Source organism: Pleurodeles waltl, chromosome 1_1 (assembly GCF_031143425.1).
Source record: "Pleurodeles waltl isolate 20211129_DDA chromosome 1_1, aPleWal1.hap1.20221129, whole genome shotgun sequence".
NCBI classification, from domain to species: Eukaryota; Metazoa; Chordata; class Amphibia; order Caudata; family Salamandridae; genus Pleurodeles; species Pleurodeles waltl.
In genome coordinates, this window is record NC_090436.1 from 780,421,503 (window position 1) to 780,447,119 (window position 25,617).

The window sequence follows — 25,617 nt, forward strand, 5'->3', positions numbered from 1 at the left end:
AGCTTGGAAAACGGCCAAGCCTGCTCCATCACTGCTTTATCACCCATTACAACCTGAGGAACGCATAATGATGTGGTTATAACGTCTGCTGAACTTCAATTTAATGGTAATTTGCTGTGTGATATTATCACATCATTTTAACAGAGCTTGCCAAATTCACTCTTTAGATTGGAATACTATGGCAACAGATTTTCTTTTCTCAAGAGTTGACAATACTGTAGGGTAAGCGGCCGGCAGTCTCAGAATGACTTGAATTACCTTAGAATGAGAATTAATCGAGTTTTGTTTATCTTTTAGGTTCCTCTTACTGTACACAATAGTTTTATGCAGTTTCTATAATTCTGCTCTCACAACAACTGTGGTTGGTGCTATTAAGGTAAGAGAACATTTTTCCAAAAATAGTTTTTGTTATCTAGTAGCTTTGCATTGTGAGAGTCCACACTCCTCCTTGCAATTTCAACATTTCTTTGTTTAATATTTCTTCACAGCAGTGACTTACCCTGGTGTTTTTTCCTGACTTTTCCTTACACATGTTGAAAGCTTTTGCCTTGTGGCGGTCAGCTATCTATCTATCTATCTATCTATCTATCTATCTATCTATCTATCTATCTATCTATCTATCTATCTATCTATCTATCTATCTATCTATCTATCTATCCATCCAGTAATATCACTTGTGTAATTATAATTAGCTCAGAGTTTCCATTAATCAACATTGTTTTTATTTTCTTGATAACTTTGGCACTGTTCAAAGAAGCAGTACAATTTTTTTTTTTTAAATAAGTTTATCTAGTCTGGGGTTTTACAGACCTAGTTTCATGTAGATCTGTCAGGTGTGGCCAGAAAAAAGGAATTTGTTCCTCTCACCTAGCACCAAGGGAACTTGGCTGAGAGTGCCTGAGCCCTGATCAGGCTGGGAAGGAACGTTGTCGGGACAGATGGAACAGGAGAGCATCTGAGCAGCAGACGTCCTCTGTCAGTATTCGGAAGCACAAAGAGAATTACCTATTCTGTTGGCGAGACACCTCTGGCAAGGAATCTGAGGGATTGGAGCACCTACTCACCAACCATCCCCACTTGCAAAGCTCTGCGGCCCAAAGAGCAAGCAGAGGGTGCACAAAGTGATGACCTTGGAGAAGAGGAGATGGACCCTCTGAAAATACTTATGAGACACTGTCTAACAACTCCAGAAAGGTGGCAAAGTGGGAAAGCGAGAAACTCAAGAGAAGTGATCAAGTGCCATAAAGGGTTGGTGCTGTTGACCGGCACCTATTTCCATTAGGTCTCCAGCAGTAGTCCAGTGAGTGATTAACCCTGATGAGGAGTGAAAACTGCTCCCAGAGCAGGGAAAACACCTTTGGTTTGGGTAGGTGTTTTCTTTTCCTCTGGCAGGAAGACCAGTTCTAAGTGTATACAGGAACTTCATTTACTTCAAATAGGCCTCCCCACCTCACATGCAAATGCTAGGTGACACCTCAAAAGGGCCAAGCTTTTATTCTCCCGGTCAGGCGGGCATCAAACCCCATGGGGAAAGCTACCCCTAGAACTGGTTTAAAGTGATCACACAGGTGGGGACTGCTCATTACCATGGACACACCTCTGGGTGGACACAAAGGCTCCACAGATGGGGAGAAGGGATTCTGGAACTTGTATTTTTTGAGTGCGAGCCTTGTGGGATTGTTTGCAGTAGAGCAAAAAAGGAACTGCTGCAAAAGCGGATAGGGTTAACCCTTGAAACATTTACACCAAGAACACCAAGGCACCCTCTTCAGTTTCAGTTTCATTTTAAGTTTATTTATGATACGGAACTCCCATGGAGGTCCACATTAATTAATAAAACTAAAAACGCATTTTAATAAGTTACAATTTTTATAACTGAACATTTCATTTGGGGGAGCAGAGAAAGCCTGCAGAACTTCTGATGCAATATGCGGGAAAGTTGAAGACAGATAGGGCGTAACCACCTACATCGAAATAACAGCAAGGCCGGACAAATGAAAAGAACATGATTCAGGTCTTGATCACCATTTTGACAGAAATTATAAATAGGCGAGGATCCATACCATTTAACCTCTAAGGTATTGAGAGTGAGCAACACCTGTCGAAATAGGAGCCAGAATCTTCTGACCCCAGCTAAGAAAGGGCTGCATTCAATATTCTAGTTTTAGCTAGATTGGAAACCCAGCCTGTGTGCACAGGCCTTCATATCCAGGAAAAGGCCTGCAGACGAGGTTGCTTGCCTAATAATGGATTTTCGCTGTGGCAGAGGAAGTGTAAAAATAGAGGCAGGATCTGACTGTAATAGATCTGTGGCATGTGTGAAATTCCAGCCAATGGTGTATTTCACCCTGCTTCCAGCTAAGATTTATTTTTTTAACAGTGACCTCAGAGAATCATCACCACTATTCATCAAACCCCAGCCAGTCCTTGCACAGATGCACTTCGCAAGCCCATCTCAAGCCTTAGGGTTGCTGCTGAGAGGGCATAGTTTACGGATGTTAGGTTCCTCAGGACGCGGCACTCTAGTTTATCTAAAAAAAAACAGTTGGAGACTCCAACATGCTCTAGGCCATCAAGTAAGGAGGAAGGTATCTTTGCTCGATAAACCTGACAGAGATGTTTAAAATGTCTCCTACCGGTGCCCTGTAGAAGGCATTCAAGCCGTTAGCTTGAGATAGAGCCTTGTGTTGGTTATGTTCTATGTGCGCTCTGTCGCTGAGGTTCCGGCAAACAATTTTACCCAAGAAAATATACGAGTTTACCCTTACAAGTTTTTGAGCTCCAAATGCCGAGCAGAAATTACCATATTTAAGCCTTTTTTACAGTGAAAACACAGGATTTTGCTTTTGGAGCAGTTTGTTTTTACAAAATGGGCTTCTGCTAATTGCCATAAGGCTTGGAGGCGATTGTTTAGCCCTTTAGGTGTACGATCGAGAATGATTATATCGTCAACATAGAGCAAACAGGATATTGGTCTTCCTCCCAATATGGGGGCAAAACCCTCACCCCGATTTAGGTGAGAGGGTAAATCAGAAATGTACAGGGAAAACAGCGGCAGGGCCAACATGCACCCTTGTTTTAAGCCATTCTGAGTTGGGATTTTATGGGACACGGCTCTATCTCTCACTAAAAGCACCCTACACCAGATGAAGGAATGGAGGGCAATTGCCAGATCTAAAAGAATACCTGGCATCCCTAAACTTGAGCGCTTTCTCCACAGCTTTGCCCGGTCTACTTGATCAAATGCCGTAGAAAAATCAGTAAAGGCTGCATAAATTACCCTCCCTCTCAAAGAGACGTATTTCTCATTTATTACCTTGAGGTTCGAGATGTTATCAATTGTTCCAATGTTTTCTGTGACGCCAGATTGTTCCAGGGGGATGATGTTGTTCCTCTCTGTCCAGTCACTAATCTGAGAAAGCAAATATTTTGCAAATATTTTGCCTACCGCATCCAACAGAGCGATTTGGCAATTGTTCCCGGGACAGCTGCAGTCCCCCTTCTTATGTAGAGGGACAATAATACTACCCTTCCAGGACGGGGCCATTTTTTTAGTTTTATAGCAGCACTGGAAGACCTGGTACAAGATTTTACTCCAGGTTAGAATATCATGTTTATTACCAGTACAGGGATTTCATCAGGACCCATTGCTGCCCAGCTGCGCATGCCTCTAATAGCATCCTTAATTCCTTTCCTGGAGGGGTGAGTATATATGGGATCGTTACCAGCTGGCGGACGCTCCACAGTAATTCCGTTAGACGTGTAGAGGCCAGATATAAAAGTGGATCAACTTGCTTCTTTGATGACCGTTGGAAATGATCTGGCTCCTGAACCACACCCATCTACTACCAATGCCCAGAAATGCCTTGAATTGCCATTAAAAGCTGCTTCCCTTACACTAATCCAGAATCTGTCAGTTGCATCTCTTTTTAGACGTGCTCTTAAACGCCTCCTTCTTCTTTTAAATAGGCCCAGCTGAAGATGCCTTTCTAAATTGTATTGCTTGCGAGTGAGGGTATTGATTTCTCTGTTCAGGGAAAGGATGGGGTGGGGGTTTACTGTATGCTTATTCTTGGCCTTCTGGCGGGTGAATATAGGTAGTTGCTGCATAAACTCTGAGAATTTCTCCAAATCATTACCTGCCCAGTTTTTGAGATTACCAGAGACGATCTCTAGAATACCTTCCAGCCCCTTAATCCTGTCATAGGACCAATGCGTTCTACCATTTTTAATATTACATTTTGATTTCGACCCATCTAGGCTCTAGGTAACAGCGGGGAGAACTTTCAGGTTAATAGATACTACCAGAATATTATGATCGCTGAGTACTGTCTCTGTCACTTTTATGTCATGTACCAAGGAGAATGTCTGATAGCTGGTTACCACATAATCTAAAATAGCTGTGCCACCTTATGATGTATGTGTATAATGGGCTGGCAAATCGGAGGGAAGTCTACCATATGCTATGATACAGTTGCTTGTTTTTAAGTGCTCAAGGAGGAGCTTCGCACGCTTATCAGTTCTAATTCATGGGGAAAGATACAAGTGGAGTTCAGAATGCTTCCTCTTTGTCCTCATCCCAGAACTGTAAAAGGGCAGGATTCGAAATGTTACAATCTAAGTCTCCAACCATGAAAATTCAAGTTGCAGGCTCCCTGTCGCAAAGCTCATTAATAAAAAAAATATATTAGCCAAGAGGATATCATATGAGGCTCCAGGGGGGATATAGGAGTTTATCAATGCCAGGGGAGCACCATCAGAACCCTCTCCAACACCATATAAGATTATAACCAGAAATAGATTGCTAGGATCCCTAAGACATTCGTAACGCCAATTAAGCCTATTGGAAAGCAAGCAGGCTACCCCACCCTTAGCACGGCCTCTCTTTGAGGGGATAGCGTTACAGCAAAGAGAGTAATATTTGTCGCTCAAGAGCTCCCCGGTAGACCAAGTCTCTTGTGTGCAAATTACATTAGCATTTAGAGAATTCAAAAACTAAATTTTTTCCTCCTTATTTTTTTTTACCAGCAACGTTCCAGGATAAGATAGTGAGCTCATTGCTAATCTGATGGTACTGTTGAATGAGACATTATGGAAGAGCTGTTTAATGCAGCCAGTAACCAATTCCAGTAATAGGTGTTGGCACTTGATTCTAGGGGTAAACTCTTTGGGGGTTCCCTTAGTGACACTTGCCTGCCATGCTTCCCTAGAGAGATTAAACCCTGATGTCTAAGAGGGTAGATGTCGGGGTACATAGGTGTGGGGGAATAGACCCTTCGCGGGAACACTGTGAAACCTTACCAGCAGGCATGCTCCCTGCCTCGCTCACAACAGGAACAACATCAATACCTTTATATTGCAGCCGCTCAGAATTATTTAACATTTTTTTGACTGTCAGCTTCAAGTAAAAAATACTCTTGTTATTGGGCTAAAACCTGAGTCCTCCATAGATACCATGTGTATGTCATTACTTTCAATTAGTCTAAGCAACTCTATCTATGAAAAACATTTTAAAAGTAGAGATCTATTTATTTAAATATAGATCTGTGTCAAACAGAATCATAAAATCTAAAACCAGCGTGTCCACAAGATTGAGTCTCTCCTTCCTTCTTGTGAGTGGCGAGAGGTCTGGCCTGGGCTTAAGTCACGCTGGGGCCCCAAACGGTTGCACCAGGGGATTCAAGGGTGGCATACTTTGTTGTGACGTGGCTTGTTTTGACTCACGGTTGGGCCATTAATGCCTGGCACTCAAGGGCAATAAAGAAGAGCATCCAGTACACGAGGTTCAGAGATCAAAGTATTGAGATGTTGAACAGGATCCAGGGGTAGAGGTTCTTCACCCCCTTGCTGTTCTTGTTTAAACACATAGGCTTTTGCATTGAAGAACAGGTTTCTCTGGTTACTGTATTAGCTTTTGGGCAGGCTTTAAAAATCGGGAATACTTCCTGCACTACTTTGGGGTTCAAAATATAGGCTTTTATTTAGAGAACAGTCAATCAATACAAATCTGATAGAGTCTACCGGGCTCTCTGTAGAAGCTGAGTTTGTGGGTAGTACCTTAATCTGAGGTTTACCGGCCTGGGAGCAAAAGTCAATCCGAGTATGGGAATCTTTGCTCTTTGCAATATAAGGATGTGGTGAAACTAATTCTTTATGTAATGTGATCGGTTCACGGATACCTTCTTTGTTAGCGATTAGTTCTTTTAAAATAGCTGTAACAGTGCCAAAGATGCAGTCAGATCCCCCAACAAATTTTTCTAATAGGTTTATAATAGATGACAGGAGTCTCTCTAGGCTAAGAAGAGAGGGGGAAACCTGAGTATTTTGATCTGGGGGGTTTGCTTGGGAGATTAACATTTATGCTCAAATCAGGAGTCACTGAGAGATGTGAGCACAATGAAGGATGGCTAGAGGGAGTACTGCTAAAGAGCTGCAGGCCTGTGGACAAGGGTAGGGAAGAAGATTGAAAACTGTTCACCCTCTGGTGAGGACCATATCTTTTATATAATTCTAAGTCCAGGTCCAGAAGGATGAAGTCATCCAACTAATGTACCAAATCAACAGAGGTAAGGCTCCTCTACAGCACCCACGGGCAAAACCTCCCTGCTATAGTCAAGACAGACGGAGTTGCAAGCAGAGGTTGGAGATGTCTGTGGGGTGGCGAAACTGCTTTACGTGAACCATGGACCTCAGTGTGGAAGAGGTCTACTAGGGAAGCGTTGGAGTCCTGAATGGCCTATTCAGAGATGTCGGTACGTGCTGACCGCTTGAGACTAGGGTGTGGTGGTTCACCCAGCAGCAGAACATTAGGAGTGACTCAGTTGCCGGAGGGCCTAATCTCCGGGGGTTCCAATAGATCCTTCTCCTTTTCCCAGAAAGAAAAAATATGATTTCTAAATTTCAGCCCCGGGGCTACTGCTCCGTTGTTGCAGTGAGGGTTAGGTTTGGTTTTGGAACAAGACCTCCCCCGGAGTAAGCTACCTGATCTCAGTTTTCCTGGTAGTCATTGTGCCTTTGCCAATGTCTATCAGTCGCAGATATTGCTTCCTGCTTTCCCTAGGCACCCGTGTGTTATTCCAGGGGTCAAATGAATCTGCTAAAGAGGTTTATTGCATGAGTAACAGTGCGGCCAACAGTAAGATGCACTGCTTTGAAGGATTTCAATCAAGTGTGTATTTGCAGTCCAGGTAGCTGTACCCTTTTCCCAAACTGGAGTAGGCAAGGGTCTGGGTGCAGCAGTGGGGGGGGGGCGTGGAGGAAAGGGAAGAAAGGCAACAAGCCATGCCTAGAGAGGCCTGTGGCTGCTTCTGTTCGACCAGACACTGCTGTCCTCTCCTGTATGTTACCACTGCTGTGTCGCACCAGGAGCCCAGAGGGCTACCTGGGGCTCCCAGGAGTCTTTTACCTCTTTTTCCAGATGTGCAGCTCCCGCTCTTGTGAACCCAAAGTGTTGAACGTGCTGCACGCTTCTTCTCTGATGGCGGGTCGTACTGGGTAGGGCTCCGCAATCACGGTTCCCTTGGTCCCCATAGAGGCAGTCTTTAGGAACTGTCCAATTCACTGGTTCCGAGTGCGGCAGCCCTCCACTGTCTCAGATTCTCTGCTGCTCGGTAGGTTGTGACCCAAGTTACTGCTCCTCTGAAGTACGGGCCACACTGGCAGCAGGCCAGCTGCACAGCTTGTGTAGCCTGCTCAGCCCCCTCAGTAGAGGCCCACGCTGCAGTGGGGCCCGTCACATAGACACCTGACTTGAGTGGTGGTGTCCTTCAGTCATGCTGGTGGGCGGTCGTCAAGGCCACCCGGCCCACGGCTCTGTGTCTCCTCTGTGTGGTTCAGTGCCGGCCTGTGCTGGACTGTGCTGGACTGTGCTGAGGAAGTGTTGGAGGGTGCTGTGGGGCAAGAAAACATTCATACTGCATCCACTCCTTCCGACCTCTGCTTGATTCTGCCATGGGGGGCGGTCTGTGAGCAGCCTCCTGGCCTCCCGGCTTCTTGTTCACAGGTGCAGCACAATGGCAGTGGCAATTCAATGGAGTCCGGGGGGCTGGTGGGGCTGACGGGCGGCAAGCGAGCAGCCTCTGTGGCACGAAAGCGGCACAATAGGGAAGACGGGCGGCCAACAACCAAGCCTCCCAGCCGCTTAAATCCTGGCACCTGTTTACCGCAGCTCTGCTCCAGGCAGCCAGCGGACTGCTGACGGGCTGCACCCAGGGATCAGCTGCCGGACGATACGCCACCCAACACCCAACTCGCGGCTCTCAGCTCCCTGCTTACAGTCGCAGCGTTGCAGCATCAACTATGCACCTCCAATCAACTTGCTTCTGATCATACAAGCACAGCCACACTCTTCAAAACACTTTCTAGACTTACAGAAGAACAGAACAGAACATGCTGTCTGTGACCCAAAAGGAGCCCTGAAGGACTGGGTATGCTCCTGCTTGTACCAAGGACAAATAAGATCTATTCAAAGGTCACTTGTCTGATCTCCTGTGTAGCTACAGGACCACAACAGCTGCAAGAGGCCTTTTTCCTGAAGTTCCCAGCTGACCAGTATTGACTGGACCTGACGTGGACCCTGCGGTGGTCTCTGCTAGAGTGAGGCTTGACCCCAAGTGTTGTTCCTGAGGACCTGGGTCATTTGGCTGTCTCTAACTAGACTTCTCCTATCCTTTTTGAAAAGCTGGAACTTAAAAACATTTTGGTCTTCCAAACCTCCAGATGACTGGGAGAAACCACTCCAACTTATACTCCAAGGTGCAACTTTGCCGGGCAAAAAAAACAGATTCCTCCTGCTCAGTGCTTCTCTGCAGCATCAAATTCAATTAAGAGGACACTCATTGAGAAGGTATTTGGTCTTGTGCAACTTAATGTTGGGTGCAGCTGCATCCTTACTCTGCTGAATTATTCCAAGCTTCAAAAAAGTGACTAAATTGGAAGGTAACAAATCTTGCCCAGGTGAAGGTGCCAAAAGTATTCAATCTGCCAAAGGACTTCCTTGGGTCTGAAAGTTGAATTTTTGCCACTAGAGCTTTTCCACTAAAAACCAATATCTTCAGCAGGGTCTCTTCCAATGCCTATCATACTTTGTAAGGATTTCCTTGGATAGCCTGCTGCTTCTCCATGCTGAAGGATTTTTACTTCCAAAAGAGAGACCAGGTCCGAAAGTAAAACCTCAGACTGGGTCAGAACTTGTTGGTATATCCGACCCATATCATTTTGGGCCTCAAATCGCATCTAGGTCCTAGTCTACTATGACCATTGCCTACATTTGGTATTGTGCGCTTTTTGTTGCTATTTTACCTTAAATCTTTAGAAATTTATATCTCTGGTTCCCCTTTATTAATTTGGGGTTTTTGATGTCATTTTGTTTATTACATTATACTCTATTTCGCTAAACAGAAGTGACATTTTTATTGTGATGTGTTTCTGACTTTTAAAATTTTTTGATAATTCTAAATTTACGCATTTCCTGAAATCAAGTCTGTCTCCTTTGTCTGATAGCTACCAGGGATTGAGCCCAGGTTTTAATACTGAAATCTTTGACCAGTTAGTGACTTTATTACTTGTGAAGGACTACCATCCACCACAACTGATGAATTACTTTCTCACCTGCAGCCAGGCCCTGCACCCAAACCCCTGCTGCTGGCAAAGCCTCTGATGCACACTGCCTTTGGCTGCGCCTGGCGTGGGGCTGGCCGCAGCACCCTCCCCCCATGGGCAGCCATCACCCCATGGGCTGCCTATCCCGTGGGGAATATGTAATCTCCTGAACCAAATTGAACTTTGCGCATCAACTTATGGCAGTGAAGGGTTTTGTACATGTCTTTCCTACCCATCAACAGCAGTTTTGACAATGACTAAGATCTGTTTTTACCATTGACAGAGGCTCTTCCTTCCAGACTATGTTGGGGTGCTGATTTTACTATGCATCCTTGGGATTTTTGATATCCCATAACTGTATTTTGATCCTTATGACTTTAATTCTCTGTCCTTCCTTATGCTCAAAATATCCCAGTCATATGATGACCCTTAACTAAATGCAGGTTGAAACAACATGGATGTAATGGCCAACTGAACATTTTTTATTGATTACAAATCGTTTTGTTTTGATGCCAAGGTTTGGTACAAACAAGTTAATGATATGTTTGTTCACTGCTTCTTTTATGCTATTCACCCTTGCCTATTTCCTTTTACTTTCCTATGCACTGTGTGATTAACTGAGCACAATTATGAAAAATTGAAGTGTAATTTTGAGCTAAAGGTATGGGTATTTTCACTGATTGATTTACTCCTCTGAACTACGCTTGTTAAATAATATCATTTGATGACTGTTTGAATGATCTAAATGCCTTTATTTCTTAATGATTACTGGTTGTGTAACCATAGAAACCATTGTTCTTTTCCTGTAAGTAAACATGACACTAGGTTCAGTCTTGGAATTGTTTTGAGCCTAGTGTATCATTATTGTACTGATCCACAATGATCCAAGTAAAAAAAAGAAGCTCTATGATGAGGCCAAAGCTGGCTATGTCATAATTTATTTTTAACTTTCAACCATGCTCCATGACAGCCCTGCATCGGTACAACTTGGCTAAAAACATTGACAGAGCACATAGTTCTCATAGACAAGACCTATTGGCTTTGCTTTGCGTGTTTACCCTAAGTCTTTTCTAGTCTGCATAAGAGGCTTTTTCTCTTCTGCTCACAGTGGTTTTTCATGCTTCCTGTGACCAGATGCAAACACCAGCCATTGGCAGTAATATCACTTTCTTAATACCCATACTCTCATGTTAACTTCCTGCAGCATTTTCAAACGCTGATTCATAAGATGGTCTTCCACAGACATGTATTATAAAAAGACTGTTTATGATTGTGCACCTTCCTGAATGAGCAGGGAGCGTCCCATGTTTTTTTTACTAAACAGTATTGATACAGCAGCAGCTCCTCCATTATGGCGGAGGAGCGTCACCCCACTGCCTCAACAGCATAAAGTCATGTAAAATAAAAAGATAATAAAGAAGTTTTATTATCATTTTATTTTACGTGACAGGACCCGAGCCAAGTCTTGTGGGCACGGCCAAGGCATGCAAGGAGGGCACTTGTAGTGGTGGGCACTGCAAGTGCGCATACCAGTTTGGCCGGCTGTCCTAGGACGGCCAAACTATCATGCACACATACATGTTTCCAGGCTTGTGCATGGGAGAAGCTGGCACAGCCTCCCAGGCCCTCTTGGGGCGTAAAACCAGCCCACTGTGCGCAATCCCAACACTGATCTCATGCTAGGTAATAGTATTGAGAGAAGCATATGGATTGGCGTAGGGGAGTATGAAAGCCTGTGATCAGGAGAAGAGCTGTGAGCACCATGGAAGCAAGTGGCATGGTGGCAGGTAAGTTTTATTTTAAATATATTTATTATTTCCCCACCACATTTACTTTCTGGCAGCCACCACTGTGTTGATGGCTTGATTTTAACTTTCATCTGCTTAAAATCCCCCCCCCCACCTCAACTACAATGCAAGTCAATATGGACATCAAATTCCCTCAGGTTTTTTGTCAAAATCTCCTTATCATTTTTAAGTTGCTGGCATCTTTCAAAATCGTAATGCCCCACGTTAACACAAAGTAGCGTGTCACAACTTGAACGTTTATTTGAACTTGTATGGTCTTGCTTTTTATTACTTCCCTACACAGTCATCAAAAGATCCTTCAAGTCTGACATCCAACAATCTTTTCACACTAATGTGAGATTATCTGTATGTAAGTGTAGCGAGACACTCGGCACTACAATGCAATATATATGGGCATGCATCCTGAGGGCCAGGCTTGGCCAAAAGGCTTAAATGAAGGTGCCTTAGCTGCTCAAGGAGAGAGTACGCTTACACTGAAATTACCATGTCTGTGTCCTTATTACCCCCTGAAACCTAGGCCTTCATGCGGCTGGTGCATGCCTGCACCCTGCCATTTACAGTGGCGACAAGGCATCTCCCACATGTTTGAAAGGGACCATAGAGTGACTGGCTATCATCTGCACCAGGCAGCGAGGCAGTGGAGCAGCATCAGATCACCTGTTGCTGGGCAGAATCACTGTGTCTCCGAAGAGCACGAAGCGGCTTCACCCGACAGCCGGAAGGTGAAAGAGTGTGACACCACACTGGGCCAGACCAATCTCACCCAGTGATCGGTTTCATATGAGTGAAGCACCCAGAGCGTAAACCCTCCTTTGTGCAAGCCCGGTGGAGACAACGCTGCACCACATGGCATCCAGGAAAAGTGGTGTTCCTGGTTTCCAGCTAATCACCCAGTGGAACTAAGGCAGCAGTGAAGGAGGACAAGGCATACGTGATGCGAGAGGAAGGCATGTGGCTGTAAATCATTCAGAGGGAGGACACATTGTCTCGTGAGAGTACACTGGAAGTGCACATGGCATGTGTGAAGTACAGCAGGAGGAAAGGAGAGGCCTAGTCAATGAAGGTTGCAAGCTGTTTCTTTTTTCCAATCAAACAGAGAAATTAGTGAAGGGCACTACAAGCAGGAGTGTACTGTTTCTATAACCCAACCACCAAGGCATAATTCCTGAGACTTTGGGGGAGGGGCTGAATAATCTGAGGCAGAGAGGGAAAAAAAAAGAAAAGCACGAGCAACACAACTAAAAAAGGGAAAAGAGAGGCATGTCAGTGCCACCCTAAGGAGTTGCTCCTCCAGCCCAACCATGCTGCACTCATGTCCCTGTTGCAGCACTACCACAATTTACCCAGTTGCCTGACCCAGCGACAGCAGCACTGAGATGGTGTCAGTTGAGTGGGAGGTTGCAGCGCTACTTTTGTGCCTTGTGTGAAGCAGACGGCGCTGTTAAACGCTGCATGATGCTACACATGGGAGGTGATAAACTGTATAATCAATTTCAGGATTTGCCGAAGACTGATGCGGCTGTGGCTGTTTTAAACAGAAATTTTGACCCTCAGTTGAACCGCAACTGTGAAAGCCTGTTAGGCAGAGGGTGAGTCGGTGGATACCTTCTTCGCAAGACTGCTCAAGCTGGCGAGCACATGTACTGGGATTGACAGACAAGACAAAATCAGGGTGCAGCTATTTAAGGGGTGCTGGTCATCACATCTCTAGAAACTAATCTTCCAGCAGCCTGGCACCACACTCAATGAATCTTGATACTGGCCAGGTCACATGAACTTGCCGACAGCGGGGTAGACAAAATGGAATCGGCCCTTGCCCACAGTTTAACCGCACCTGCCACCACCAATGTCGGAAAAGTTACAGAGAAGCAAATGGACGCCATCAAGCGACACCCAGCATGGACTTGAGAAACTGGTCCCAGCAAGGGTGTTTGAAAACTGAGGGATGGCCCAGCACCCCCCAGGAGGATGCCCCACCCAAGGAAAGCCGTGTCTGAAGTATGGTCATCAGAACCATTTTGCAAATGTCTGTCGGTGTTCCGGTGCAGGGTCTGACCCAAACATAGAAGGAAATTGAAGCATGAACATTCAGGAGTTGTCGCTCAATGAACGATGGAAGACCAGAACTAAGAGTGAAGCTGGAAGAGGAAGAGGAAGTTTTCACAATCGCTTTCACAGGATGGGAAAACCAGAGGTGGGGGGTCTCCTCCCATGTGGCAGGTGGATGTCAGAGGCATGGAAATCACTGCTCTTATCGACACCAGAGCATCTGTAAATATCACTGACTCAGCACAAGTTTGTAAACTGAACCCTAAACCTGAGATCCGTTCAACAAAAGACAAAATTTACACCTCTGAAGTGACTGATCCTGTTCTTTTAAGAGGAGTCACTGATGTGGAAGTAGCTCACAGAGACTTGAAGCCTCAAGCCAAGTTTCACGTGATGAAGGAGAGCAGTGGAACTCTTGGATATCACACTGCAGAGGACTTTGGCTTGGTTTTTATTTGCGAGGCAAATTCACATGTTGCATGCTGAAAATATTTTGAATGATTTCCAATAACGTTTCAAGGGGTTGGGGTACAAAAGAGTACAAGTCAAGTTCCACATTGAAGACACCATGCGGCCAGTAGCTTTACACCACAGAAGAGTGCCCTTCTATCTTCTCCCACTGGTAGAGAGAGAGTTTGAACAGCTAGAGCAAACGGGTGTCATAGAGAAGGAGACAGGATCCACCCCCTGGGTTACACCACTGGCTATAGCTCTGAAACCTAAGCAGCCTGGCGTTATAAGACTTTGCATTGATATGTGATTATCCAATAGGGCCATCCACAGAGAGAGGCACATAACCCCAACCATAAATTAAATAGTGGATAATCTGAATGGAGCTAAATGGTTCTCAAAACTAGACTTGAAATTTGATTATCATCAGCTCACACTGGAGGAGTGCAGAAGATATGTAACACTGTTCTCTACACATATGGGGGTTGAAGCATTTTAAACGCCTCAGCTTCGGCGTGTCGCCAGCGTTGGAGGTTTTCCAGGAAGCCATATGTGAAGCGCCGTTGTCAGGCCTGGTAGGGGTATTCAATGTGAGTGATTCAAGCACTCTGGAAGAACATCATGCTAGCCTCAGAGCTACTCTACAGCGACTGGTGGAATGTGGCCTGATTCTTCACTGTCAAAAATGTTGGTTCTGCACCAACGAAGAAGAATTCTTTAGATACAAGTTCTCTACTAATGGCTGCAAGTTGACCCAAAAAAAGTGACGCTATCCGGATGGCAGCCATACCGCACAATCCTTCTGAAATCCACAGTTTCTTGGGGATGACCAATTACTGCAGAAGATTAATTCCCAAGTTAGCCATGCCTTCAGACCCGTTATGAACACTGACCAAGAAAGATGTCCACCGGGAATGGGACAGCAAGGCTGCGCAGGTGTTCAAGGACATAAAAAAGGCTCTTATACTTGATGCCACAATGGCATACTTCAGTCTTGCATGGCAAACAGAACTGATTGTGGACGCTAGCCCTGTGCCATGTTCCTACAGATGAAAAGTGAGGGTGAGTGGGCCCCCATTGCATACGCAAGTAGAGCTCTCACCGCTGTGGAGACACGCTGCCCAAATTGAAAGAGAAGCACTGGCCATTTGTTGGGCCTGCAAGCATTTCCATCTTTATCTATGTGGGGAAAGATTTCAAGTTGTGACAGATCACAAGCCGTTGGTATCATTGTTTATAAGCACAGCTCGTAATGGTCTGCAGAGGATTGAGAGATGGGCCATTCAGCTCTATCAATATTCTTTTGAGGTAGTTTACCGGATATTGGTAAACAATTCGGCTGATTATTTGTCACTTCATTCCATGGCGATGGATCCAGGCACAGGAAAAAGAGGATGATCCTGGAACTGAGGGATTTGTGAGGATGGTAATGGAGATGGTATGTCCCAGAGCATAGTCTCTACAAGAAATTGCAGAAGCAACCACGGTCGACATCTGTCTGAAGCTAGTATCTGAAGCGCTAATAGAACATCAGTGGAGGAATTTATTAGACAGGGCCAGAGGTTTCAAGGCGGATGAACTAGAAGCGAGAATGCACCTGTGGAGATGCCGGGTTGAACTCAGTGAAAGCGAAGAAAGCCTAAGCCAGTGGAAACATCAGATTGTCATTCCTCAGAGCTTTTGGGAACAAACAATCGCGTTGGCACACCAAGGGCAACAAGGGATTGCCAAAATGAAAGCTTGTTTAAGGAACAATGTGTGGTTCCCAAGCATGGACCGGTTAGCTGAGGAGAGGGTGAAAAATTGTCAATCCTTCATAATCACAGCTAGTGAACCACCTGTAGCCCTGTGATCATTGAAACATCCAGCACCAAGCCCTGGTTGTCCGTGAGCATGGACTTTGGCAGTTTTCCAGAGAGTATGCTTATGTTAGTCATTATTGATAGCTACACCAAATTTCCAGTGGTTGAACTGGTGCGGTCCACCACCTTTGAGTGCATAAAACCAGCCCTTGAGAAGATTTTTGCATTGCTAGGATTACCAGAGGAAATGAAAACAGACAAGGGCCCACCCTTTCAAGGATAAAGGTTTCAGAAATACCTACTCCATCTGAACATAGCATCGGAGAATAACCCCCCAATGGCCACAGGCAAATGGGGAGGTGGAAAGATTTATGAGGACACTCAACAGAGTGCTGAGAACAGGGGTAGAAAAAGGAGAAGACTTGGAGGCCTGCCTACGCCAGTTTCTAAGAGCATATCGGCAAATCCCTCTTAGCACCACAGGGTGTGCTCCCAGTGACCTTCTGATCAGAGGGTCAGCATGAGATCTACTACCCATTGGTCCAAACTGGAAGCCAGCTATCCTGGATGTACGAGCTGCACAAGAGAAAAGGAGAACCAACAACGACAAGGCAAGCCGTAACCGGCAGAGCTGAAGAGCCGAGCCTACAAGTGGGTGACCAAGTGGTCATCAAAGATCATCATCCCGGGTGGAAGTTTGCATCACTTTTGAGAAAGGTATATGGGAAGCAGTAAAAGTAAGAGGGACCATGATTACAGCAAGGAGAGGCAACGCAGTGATCTCAAGAAACATGTCTTGGTTCAGAAAGAGTCAGCACCGGAGACTTGGTGAAGAAGGAGAAGGAGACCCATTATATGACCAGACCAGGGTCACTGCTGAGCAGACTTAGGAAGATGTCATGCGTTGAGTACCGGCAGGTCATCATGGTTAGGAGTGCCACCCATCATCAGTGGCATTGGGGGAAGCTGACAGCTCTCCAGTGCAAAAATCACAGAGACTGGTGCTCGTGACCACCCATACCAACTGAGAGCCAACTCCTCTTCCCCCAACTCGACTACCTGTACTATACAACCTGACCCAGACTTACTTCGTCCAAATGTAAACCTTAACCTCCTGCCTTCTGCAAGTATAAAGGTAGTCCCTCCCTCCTCTCCAAACTTCCTCACCCACCCCAAAAAGCAATAAAAGTGATTCAACCTCTGAAAACATTGGAAAACTGCTAACTCAGCCCCGGTTCATCAGCAACAACAATTTACTTAACCCCCTTAAGTGCACCTGTTTCATCACAAACATCTACACAAAAAATCACCCCTCTGGCCCCTAATAAAAGGGGAATTCGTGGGTGGGCCAATAAAAGACTTGATTCCCTGACTCAGCTACCAGCCACAGTGTCATCTCAAGTCTAAACAGTGGCTGGTTGCCTAACATATCCCATTTAAAAGCCTTCTAATGTCCCCCCTACTAACTATAGCCAAAGGAGAGTAAAGCCCTCTTGGTTCAGCCTGGGGGGCATATCTCCCCTGCTTGATAGTGGAAAGCGTTCTTCACATGATGCTGCAGTCATGACAACACCTGACTGCGTTTGGGCTTCTGACTCTTAGGCTGATCTCTGTTACATATGTAGCCTGAAAAACAGGGTTCTCTATAATCCTACCTTGTGCATCTGTCTCCTGGTCATAGCAACCCTAACCTGTAAACCCAGGATAATGACCTTCACAAAGGTTGCACGATCACCAGAATTGTTTGTGTACCTTAAGATTGAGCATGTCTTGAAAATGCCCAAAACTCCGTAATGCAGGCAGTCATCCACCCAGCATGTATCTATTTAACACACATCATTGATTGGAAACTAGATAAAACATACCTTGGGCAAAGCGTTCTGGACGTTGGCCAGAAGAATGGTCTATTGCATCTTGTGCTTTTTCTGGCAGCTCTTTCAACCATACATCACTGTCCTGGCATTATTCCAATTCAGTTGAAAGTACTCGCTTATACAGCCTTCTCATAATGCTGTTGTGGATAAAATGGCAGGTCCTGTTCTGTTCTATTTTGAATCCTTTCCTTAATGACAACACGTGTGAAACTGATTCACCAAGACCACTGCACACGGAAAATGTTTAAAAAGGGCACAAGTTTGTTCATGTTTGAGCTAACAAAACTGTCAAAATGGCACCTAAGCAGATTGAGGCCTCCAAACTCAAAATTGCAGTTTGCCAAGATTGCTGCACATTAAGCATCGCCAGGAGTAGTGCATGCTGCACTGAGTAAATTCAATTGCACATTGGTGTTTTCATATGTATACTGAGCCTGGTGCAACTTGTCATTATGTGCACACTTGCACATTAGTGTTTATATATATGTCACAGCAGGCCTATATTGGCGCACTTGCACCCTTGCAGTGTTTTCAAAGCTTGCGACCATCCTGCCCCTGCAGGCTTGTGCATGCGCCAGGACAAATGTGCTTGTGGAGTGAAGAATGCCCATGTGTGTTTTTATTGCCCATAGGTTAATATGGGGAAAATTTTATAATCCTAGCTGCAATAGTGGATTGCAATGTAGCAGCCTCATAATATTTACTATCATACGATTCCTAAAGACACACCCTTTCCAATGGTAAAGCTGGTTTTGTCAGCAATTCCTTGGAAATGCCACCTCTAGAAAGTGGGCATTTCCATGTTCTAAAAACCCTTTTGTGTGCCTTTTTAATTCAAGCTTCATTCCACTGGGGTCTGAGGCAAACCACATCTGTGCATTCCCCAGCGACAGCTATAAAACTTGGGCAACTGGAATTGCAGACTTCTGTCAATTGAGGACCTGGCTGGATAAAATGGAGGGAGAGGTTTTGACACTTGGCCTGTCAGAGTCAGATCATGGCACCACTAAACTTAAAGGTCTACATTCCATAGCCCGATGGAGAACCCTTTGAACCACCCCCAACTTCAAAGGCACACTTGAGTATAACTAGGGATATCACACTTCAGCAATTTAAAGATACGCTTGCAGGAGCACAGGATGGAGTCACTGAAATGCATGGTGCACACTGCCAGAGGAATCTGATATGCACAGGAATATTTACTGTCCTAGGAAGGTATCACGCTCCCTTCCTGCATCGTGGATAGCCTGGGCACACTACTTGCTGCAGTGTGGCACTCTGGAGTATGCTTTCCAAGGGCTTGTTGGCTTGCCCCCTGTTCTATGTGGAGGTCTCAGGGACATCAAAGACCTCCTGCAAGGGACCTACACCTTCTACCGTGTCATCCTGAGAGAGGTGCCGTCCTACATGTCTACGTCATTTGCTGGATTCCACCGAGTAGCGGCGGTGTGAGTGTAGAACTAAGAATTGTCCCTAAAGACTAGATTTGCCTGGTGCGGAGCCTGCAAAGTACTGCAGCATTCAAGGAGAGTGGCCCCTCATCATGGGGCCACATCACGCATTTGTGTTTGGTTAGTAGTGAACAGATTACTGGTTGCGGGACCCTGTGTGGCCCACTGTTGTCGAGTGTGCCCATTTCCTTTGTGCGACACCTGACTGCATGCTCATTGCATGTGGTGTCGTGTCACTGGTTGTGACCCTTTGAGGTGGGGGCGTACCCGGAGCAGTGTTGCATTCTACCTCGTGTGGTACCGTTGAACTGACTTCTCTGTGCTTGTGGCTAGATTGGCCTAATGCGGCTCAAGTCATTGTGCACCAGACGTTGTACCTCATTCCATTGAGGTACGGAATGGGAACTGATTGTGTGTTCAGAAGTGCCTGGTGTGACTCACATCATCGTGCACCAGTTGTGGCGTCTCATTCCCTGGAGGAGCTTTCATGTACAAGCGGAATTGGCCGGGGTTGGCCGGGCACCACTGTGAACAGAATGTCTCGAGGCAACCCTCCCCCTGGGCTTTGCAGACCGGGGCCTGCACCAGAGGGTCAGTGTGGAGATACCGGAGTGAACTTCCTGTGGGGATCAAACCTCCATTTGCGACTGTTGCCTGATCAGCCATTCACTCTTTCTTGTTCTGTACCTTTGCCCCGAGATCCTGACCAAGTGTAACGACAGGCTGCAAGCGGCCTAGTATCTTGGGAAAGGTTTCTTCATTTCTAAGTCTGAGGGGGCGGGAATTGGTTGGAGGGTGGAGGAGAGGGGTCTGTAAACTCATTTACACCTCTCCTGCCGGCTGTCAGAGCACTGCATAAGGGTGCTGGAAGCAAGTGTGTGGGTGTGCATGTATGCTAGCATGCCTGATATCCATGGCACCGCGTAGCGGTGCGGAATGAGAGTGTGGGAGTGAGTGTCTGGGCTTGATTTCTCCTCACGGTAGCATTGCTGTGCATGTTGTTTACAGCAGTGGTTGAAATTGATGTTTACTTGTGCGTCCTAGGCAGTGGAGCTAATTCAAAAGTCCTATAGTTCTCTGTATACATTGCTGCTATCATTGGGAACCGGGATGCATCCTACAACTATTTTACATTGAATTGGGGTGGTGGCTGCCAAGGTGGTAGTACTGTGTATTGAAATACAGTGAGGTCATATGAAAGGCCATCCCTCAATAGGCAGTAGAGCCAGTAGCTGAAGTGGGCTGACCCACTGCCCTACGCAACTCTTCTACACTCAGGGTTGTCAGAGGGATAAACAACACCGTGCCCCTTGTCTACTTTGGTTGTCTGAGCTTTCATGTAACAAACTAATTGCCTTCAGGCTGTAAGTCAGTGTAATATTAATCCAACCTTAAAGACTTAGCAGCTTGAACATGTGCTTTTTACGGACCGAGTGCAGACTGAAAGATACTGCTCGTAAATGCCCTTTGTGAATCCCAAAGTTGTAAACTTAGACGTTTGGTTTGAGTTTAGACCAAACGTCTAAGTTTACCTTTATGAATCTGGCCGATATTTTTAATAGTTATTTTTGAGTTAAGTAGTTTTGTTTTCATTTTCCCCATTCTTCACTATAGGCAGCCTTCGCATTGGGGCAGAGATCAACATGGCAATGTGTACAGCAAAATAAAAATATAAAAAATATTCTATTGCTACAAATTAATGTGAATTCATTTCATAGTTTTATTTTAAATTTAGAACAAAAAAAATGCTACAGCACTATTAACTTTTTTAATTGAAACTTTAATAAATGGAAATATAAAACCAAATTCAAAATTCTAAATATTCTTCTGTAGTTTAAATAAAAAACAATTCACACATAAGGAAAATACTATTTTCTTGAATGATTTTTATTAAGTTTTTACACTTAATGGCAAGAAGATAGTACCCTCAAAACAACTTTCCAAAATAACAATTAGTGCCCTCCCACCGTCACTCATTCCCACACCAGGTTGAGCACATAATTGAACATAATGGCCTGCACATTGTGAGTTGCACAATAACAAGGCAGTAAAGTTTTGTCCAGTACGCCCAACGCATGGCGTCTCTGAGGACATAATCATGCCTGAAAGTCTGAGTTGAAGTGGGCAAAAACTGGGTCTTACATTGCTTTTTGGAAGCGATGTGATTTGTCTACCAAGCCATAGGTAATCTTTTTGTGGCTCAGTGGGAGCCACAATTTATTAAGCCAATTTTTATATGTAGTGATGGCGGGTTTTATCCAGAGTGAAAGAATTGTGTGTTTGGGGGCTAAGAACTGGTGGGAGATTCATTTTCCCGCTGTGAAGTGAAGTGGGTAAAATCCCTCTGCAGATCTGCCTAGGATTGTGAATTCAGGGAATTTGTCTTAATCACGCCCTGGATCCATAAGATCAATGAGAAAATAGCACCCCAAAATTCCTCCAGGTGGAGACAGGACCAAAGGATACATATGAGGGTGCCAGTGTCGCTACATCTGCACCAGATTTCCTAGGCTGGGCTCCATTGATGAGATGTAGGTGGTGAGGTCTGATTTTATAGAGGGTTTCTCTGCCTCGTGCATGATGACCAAAGTTGGTGTTGCAATGGGACACTTCCTACCATTCTTTTGTGTCTAGGAAGATCCGTATATGGTTCTTCCAGTGTAATTGGTATGATATTTAAGTATTGCTGTCTGTGCATTGAGAATACTATGGACATTCGAGACCAAGTGTTTGTAAGAGGTGAGGCATTGGAGGAACTTTTCAAAAGGGGTGAGTTCCCTCGTTGCTTGGGACATAGCGCTGCTGTGTGAGTCCCAGTGGTGTAGTTGAAGGTAGTGGAATGGCTCAGACTCCAGGATCCCACAATCAAGTTTGAACTCCTCAGATGTCTTCACATGTTCCTCTGTAAAGAAGTCTCAGAGGCTAAAGCAGCCTCCCTCTTTCCATATTTTGAAAGCACATTTCAACAAGCCCGGAGTGAACTTGGGATTGTCTAGGATGGAAGTGAAAGGGGAGGGGAAGGAAGTGAGTCCCTGCTTGGTAGCCATTGAGTCTCTGATTGCTAGGGTAGCTCTAGTGATTGGGGAAATATATAAAAGTCTATCCCTTGAGGCTTTGGGAATCCAGGGGAGTTCGCTCACAGGTCTGGAGGTGAGGTTCTGATCTATAAAGCACCAGGACTTGTTAGTTTTCCTTTACACCATTCAATAATGTAGTGCAGTTGGGAGCCCTGGTAGTAACTAAGTAAATGTGGCACTCCCAGTCCCCCGTCCTTAGGGTGAAGCATGCAGATTTGGAAGGCCAGTCTGGGACATTTCCCTCCTCAAATGTAAGTCGTGCAAGCGGCTTCGAGGCAAGCAAATTCCTCCTTGGGGATAGGGAAACGCATGGCTTGAAAGAGGTACAGGATACACTGCAAAAGGATCATTTTTGAGGACTGTTAAATGTCCCACCAAGGAAAGCGAGTAGTTTCTCCAGGCCAACGGAAATGTTTTAGTTTTGCGAAACTGGGATTCAAAGTTGAGTTTGGCACAGACAGAGAGGTTGGACCTTAAATGGATAACCAAGGATCTGATACAGTTGGCTCTCACCAAAACAGTGTTACTGAGGTGAGGGCTTCCACTAGAGTGTTCCCACTCATCATGATCAGTTTCTATGTTAACCTGAAGGCTGGAAAACTTTTGGAATCCTTCTAGGAGAGGAATTAGGACCTGGGAGAGGATCTGGCATCTGTAAGGGGGAGTAAAATGTTGTTTGCAAAAGCTGATACCTTGAAGGTGTTCTTGCAGAAGGAGATGCTGTGAATCTGAGGATTTTTCTGATGTTCTAGTGAAGGGATTCCAGGCAGAGATTGAATAGCAGAGGGGACAGGGGGCAGCCCTGATGAGTGCCCCCTTGAATCAGAATTGTGATGATGAGTGGCTATTGACCCTCCGTTTTGCAGGAGGATTGTAGTGGAGTGCTGAGATCCATCCCCTCACCCAGAATGAAGTACTTGAGTACATCGAAGAGCATTCCTCAACCAACCATGTCAAATGCCTTCTTCGGCATCCAAGGGCAAGAAGACAGCTGCCTTCCCCTTCTTCCTGGTGAATCATTAAGATAAAGTGCAAGTTTGGTTTTATCACTAGTTGTACAGCCAATTTTAAAAACCCCTGATCAGTATGGATCAAGTCGGGCATCAGGGGTTGAGGTGATTAGGAAGAGGTTTTAGGAGGGATATCGAGCAATAAAAAGGGCAAAGCTTGGGGTCTTTGCTTGGTTTAGCTGTTAGTGAATTGATGCTTCTGTCATGTTGGTGAAGGCTCCATGCTCCATGGTCAGGGAGTTGAAGAGCTTTGTAAGGACCAGAAGGAGTTTGGTGGCAAAGCACTTGTAGATAAGTGGGGTAAAGCCATCTGGTTTAGGGGCTTTGTAGAGATTGAGTTGACCAGTGGCTGTGAGGTGCGGTGATAAGCCATGGCCACTGAGAGCCTGAGAAGGGTGACCAAATTTAGGAACAATTCTCTACGTGCAACAGAGATTGGGTTCCACCTAGTAAGGGGATTGATAGAAGGAGTGGAAGGCCTAGAGTTTGCCCTCAGTCAAAGTGTCCAGGCGTCCCCTGTCTTGATTTCGCCTACATGTCTGCATGCCTGGTGGGCCCACAGTTTGTGAGCCAGTAGGGTGCCCAGTTTGTTTCCCCTGTCGTGGAAGCGTGCTGCTATGCGGCTCAGTAAATAATTAGCCCTCTAGCTCCAGTGTACGTATCTGGCCCCACATCATAAGAACCCTTCTCCAAATTCTATTGGTGGGGGAGGGTTTATTTTGTTGCTCAAGAGTCGCTAGCTCTGCAGTCAGTTGGGCTCTAGTGCAGTCGTGTGCGCATTTGAGCCTGGCTACTTCCTGAATGAAGTGTTTCCACTCTTGAGGGCATACAGAACTGTGCAGTCTTTGCTGCCTGTGTCGTTTTGGGGCAGGTAGTCAGTAAGTGTCTCTTGGATCACTGCTATTGCAACCGCGTCAAAGAAGAGGGGGTCATTAAGGTGACATTGACCATGCTGTTGTTTCCCACCTGAAGGGTCAAGGTGACTGCGCTATGACCAGAGATGTATTGAGGGTGTTTGTTTGAATCCAGCAAGGTGTGCTCCAGGTACTTATCTATGAGAAGGAGGTCGATATGAGCATATGTGTAATATGCTGCTGAGTAGTGAGAAGGCTATTTTAAAGGGGTGGAGTGTATACCAGGCTTGCCTCTCTGTGGATAGTTCCTGTTTCCAACCATGCCGCCGGTGCAATTTATCTTGGGAGGCACAAGGGACCATATTAAAATTCCCTCCAAAAATATGAGGGCCTTCGACAAATGCTGCTATTATCTGAAGAGTATCTCATCGGAACCTTTCCTGGTCAGTGTTAGGTACATAGATGAATGCCAGACATGCAGGGCTACCCTCCTAGAGACTGTTAACCTCCACCTATTGCATATTTATAGGATGTATTATTACTTATTGAAAGTGAGGTACAAAATTAAATAAAATTCATTTACTTCTATTTTAATAAAACATATGGTTACATTAATTTTTAAATACAAAATAAGGAATTAAAATGCTCTATACATAAATAATAAAATTCTATTTTTATATATTTTTAACATTAAATTATTCTTATTTATATTTTTTAATTTTTTAAGTAATTTTATTTAATTTAAGTTAACATTATTTCCTATAGGGATTTCTTTTAATTCCTTACCTCCGGCATTTTTTATGGGAGGGTATTGCAGTACCAGTGGTTGGCCATGTTTGGTGCTGGATTTAATATTGTTTTTGTTTTAGTAGTAACTTACAATCAAATATTGTCTATAAGGATAAAGTAGTAAACTCACCGAAATGTGTAATTTATTCAAAAGTGTAAGTAACTTTTGTGAATCAGGCCCATGATGTTTCTGCACTATTTATATTCATCTACTTCATTGATAACACTATGGGCCTGATTATGACCGTGGCGGAGGGGATTCCTATGTGAGAAATGTGACGGATATCCTGCCTGCCGTATTACAAGTTCCATTATATCCAATGGAACTTCTAATATGGCAGATGGGACATTCGTCACATTTGTGACTGAGTAATTATCTCCGCCAAGGCTGTAATCAGGCCCTTTATGTTCTTGGTTCTAAGTGTTGTTTTGCCTTTTTGTAAATGAAGATACACTTTAGCTTTCCTTATTTTCCCTGTAGAACGTGTCTATTGCTTACATTGGAATATTGCTTGGTGGAGATTACCATTTCTCGTGGTTAAATTTCCTCGGTTTGAATATCTGGTAAGTACAGTTTACAGTTAAATTGTCTTTTGAATACTTTGCATGAATTGCGCAGTGTAAGCAAGATTGAATTAAAGAGAAAGGATTCCTTTAACAGCAATAAATGAATACAAAAGCAGGACTGCAAGCTAGTTTAATGAGATAATTGGCTTGAAGGCCAAGTTTCTTGTGACCTGATTAGGATAATAGTCTACTAGTTTACTAAAGACGCGAAGGTGGTATGGCAGAGAGAAATTGTGACCAGCATAGAAAGCCCACAGTGCCAACAATATTTTTATGTCTAGATAAA

At 44.9% G+C, this 25,617-nt stretch overlaps 1 protein-coding gene across 2 annotated transcripts in view; it reads left to right on the top strand.

Moving 5' to 3' along the window:
• SLC35D2 (solute carrier family 35 member D2) overlaps positions 1-25,617 on the top strand; it is a 344,284-nt gene that overhangs the window by 299,982 nt on the left and 18,685 nt on the right. For both annotated transcript variants that reach the window (XM_069227861.1, XM_069227869.1), the window contains 2 exons: positions 298-376; positions 25,246-25,328. In XM_069227861.1, the coding sequence (XP_069083962.1) occupies positions 298-376; positions 25,246-25,328 (162 nt within the window). The remainder of the gene's footprint in view (positions 1-297; positions 377-25,245; positions 25,329-25,617) is intronic.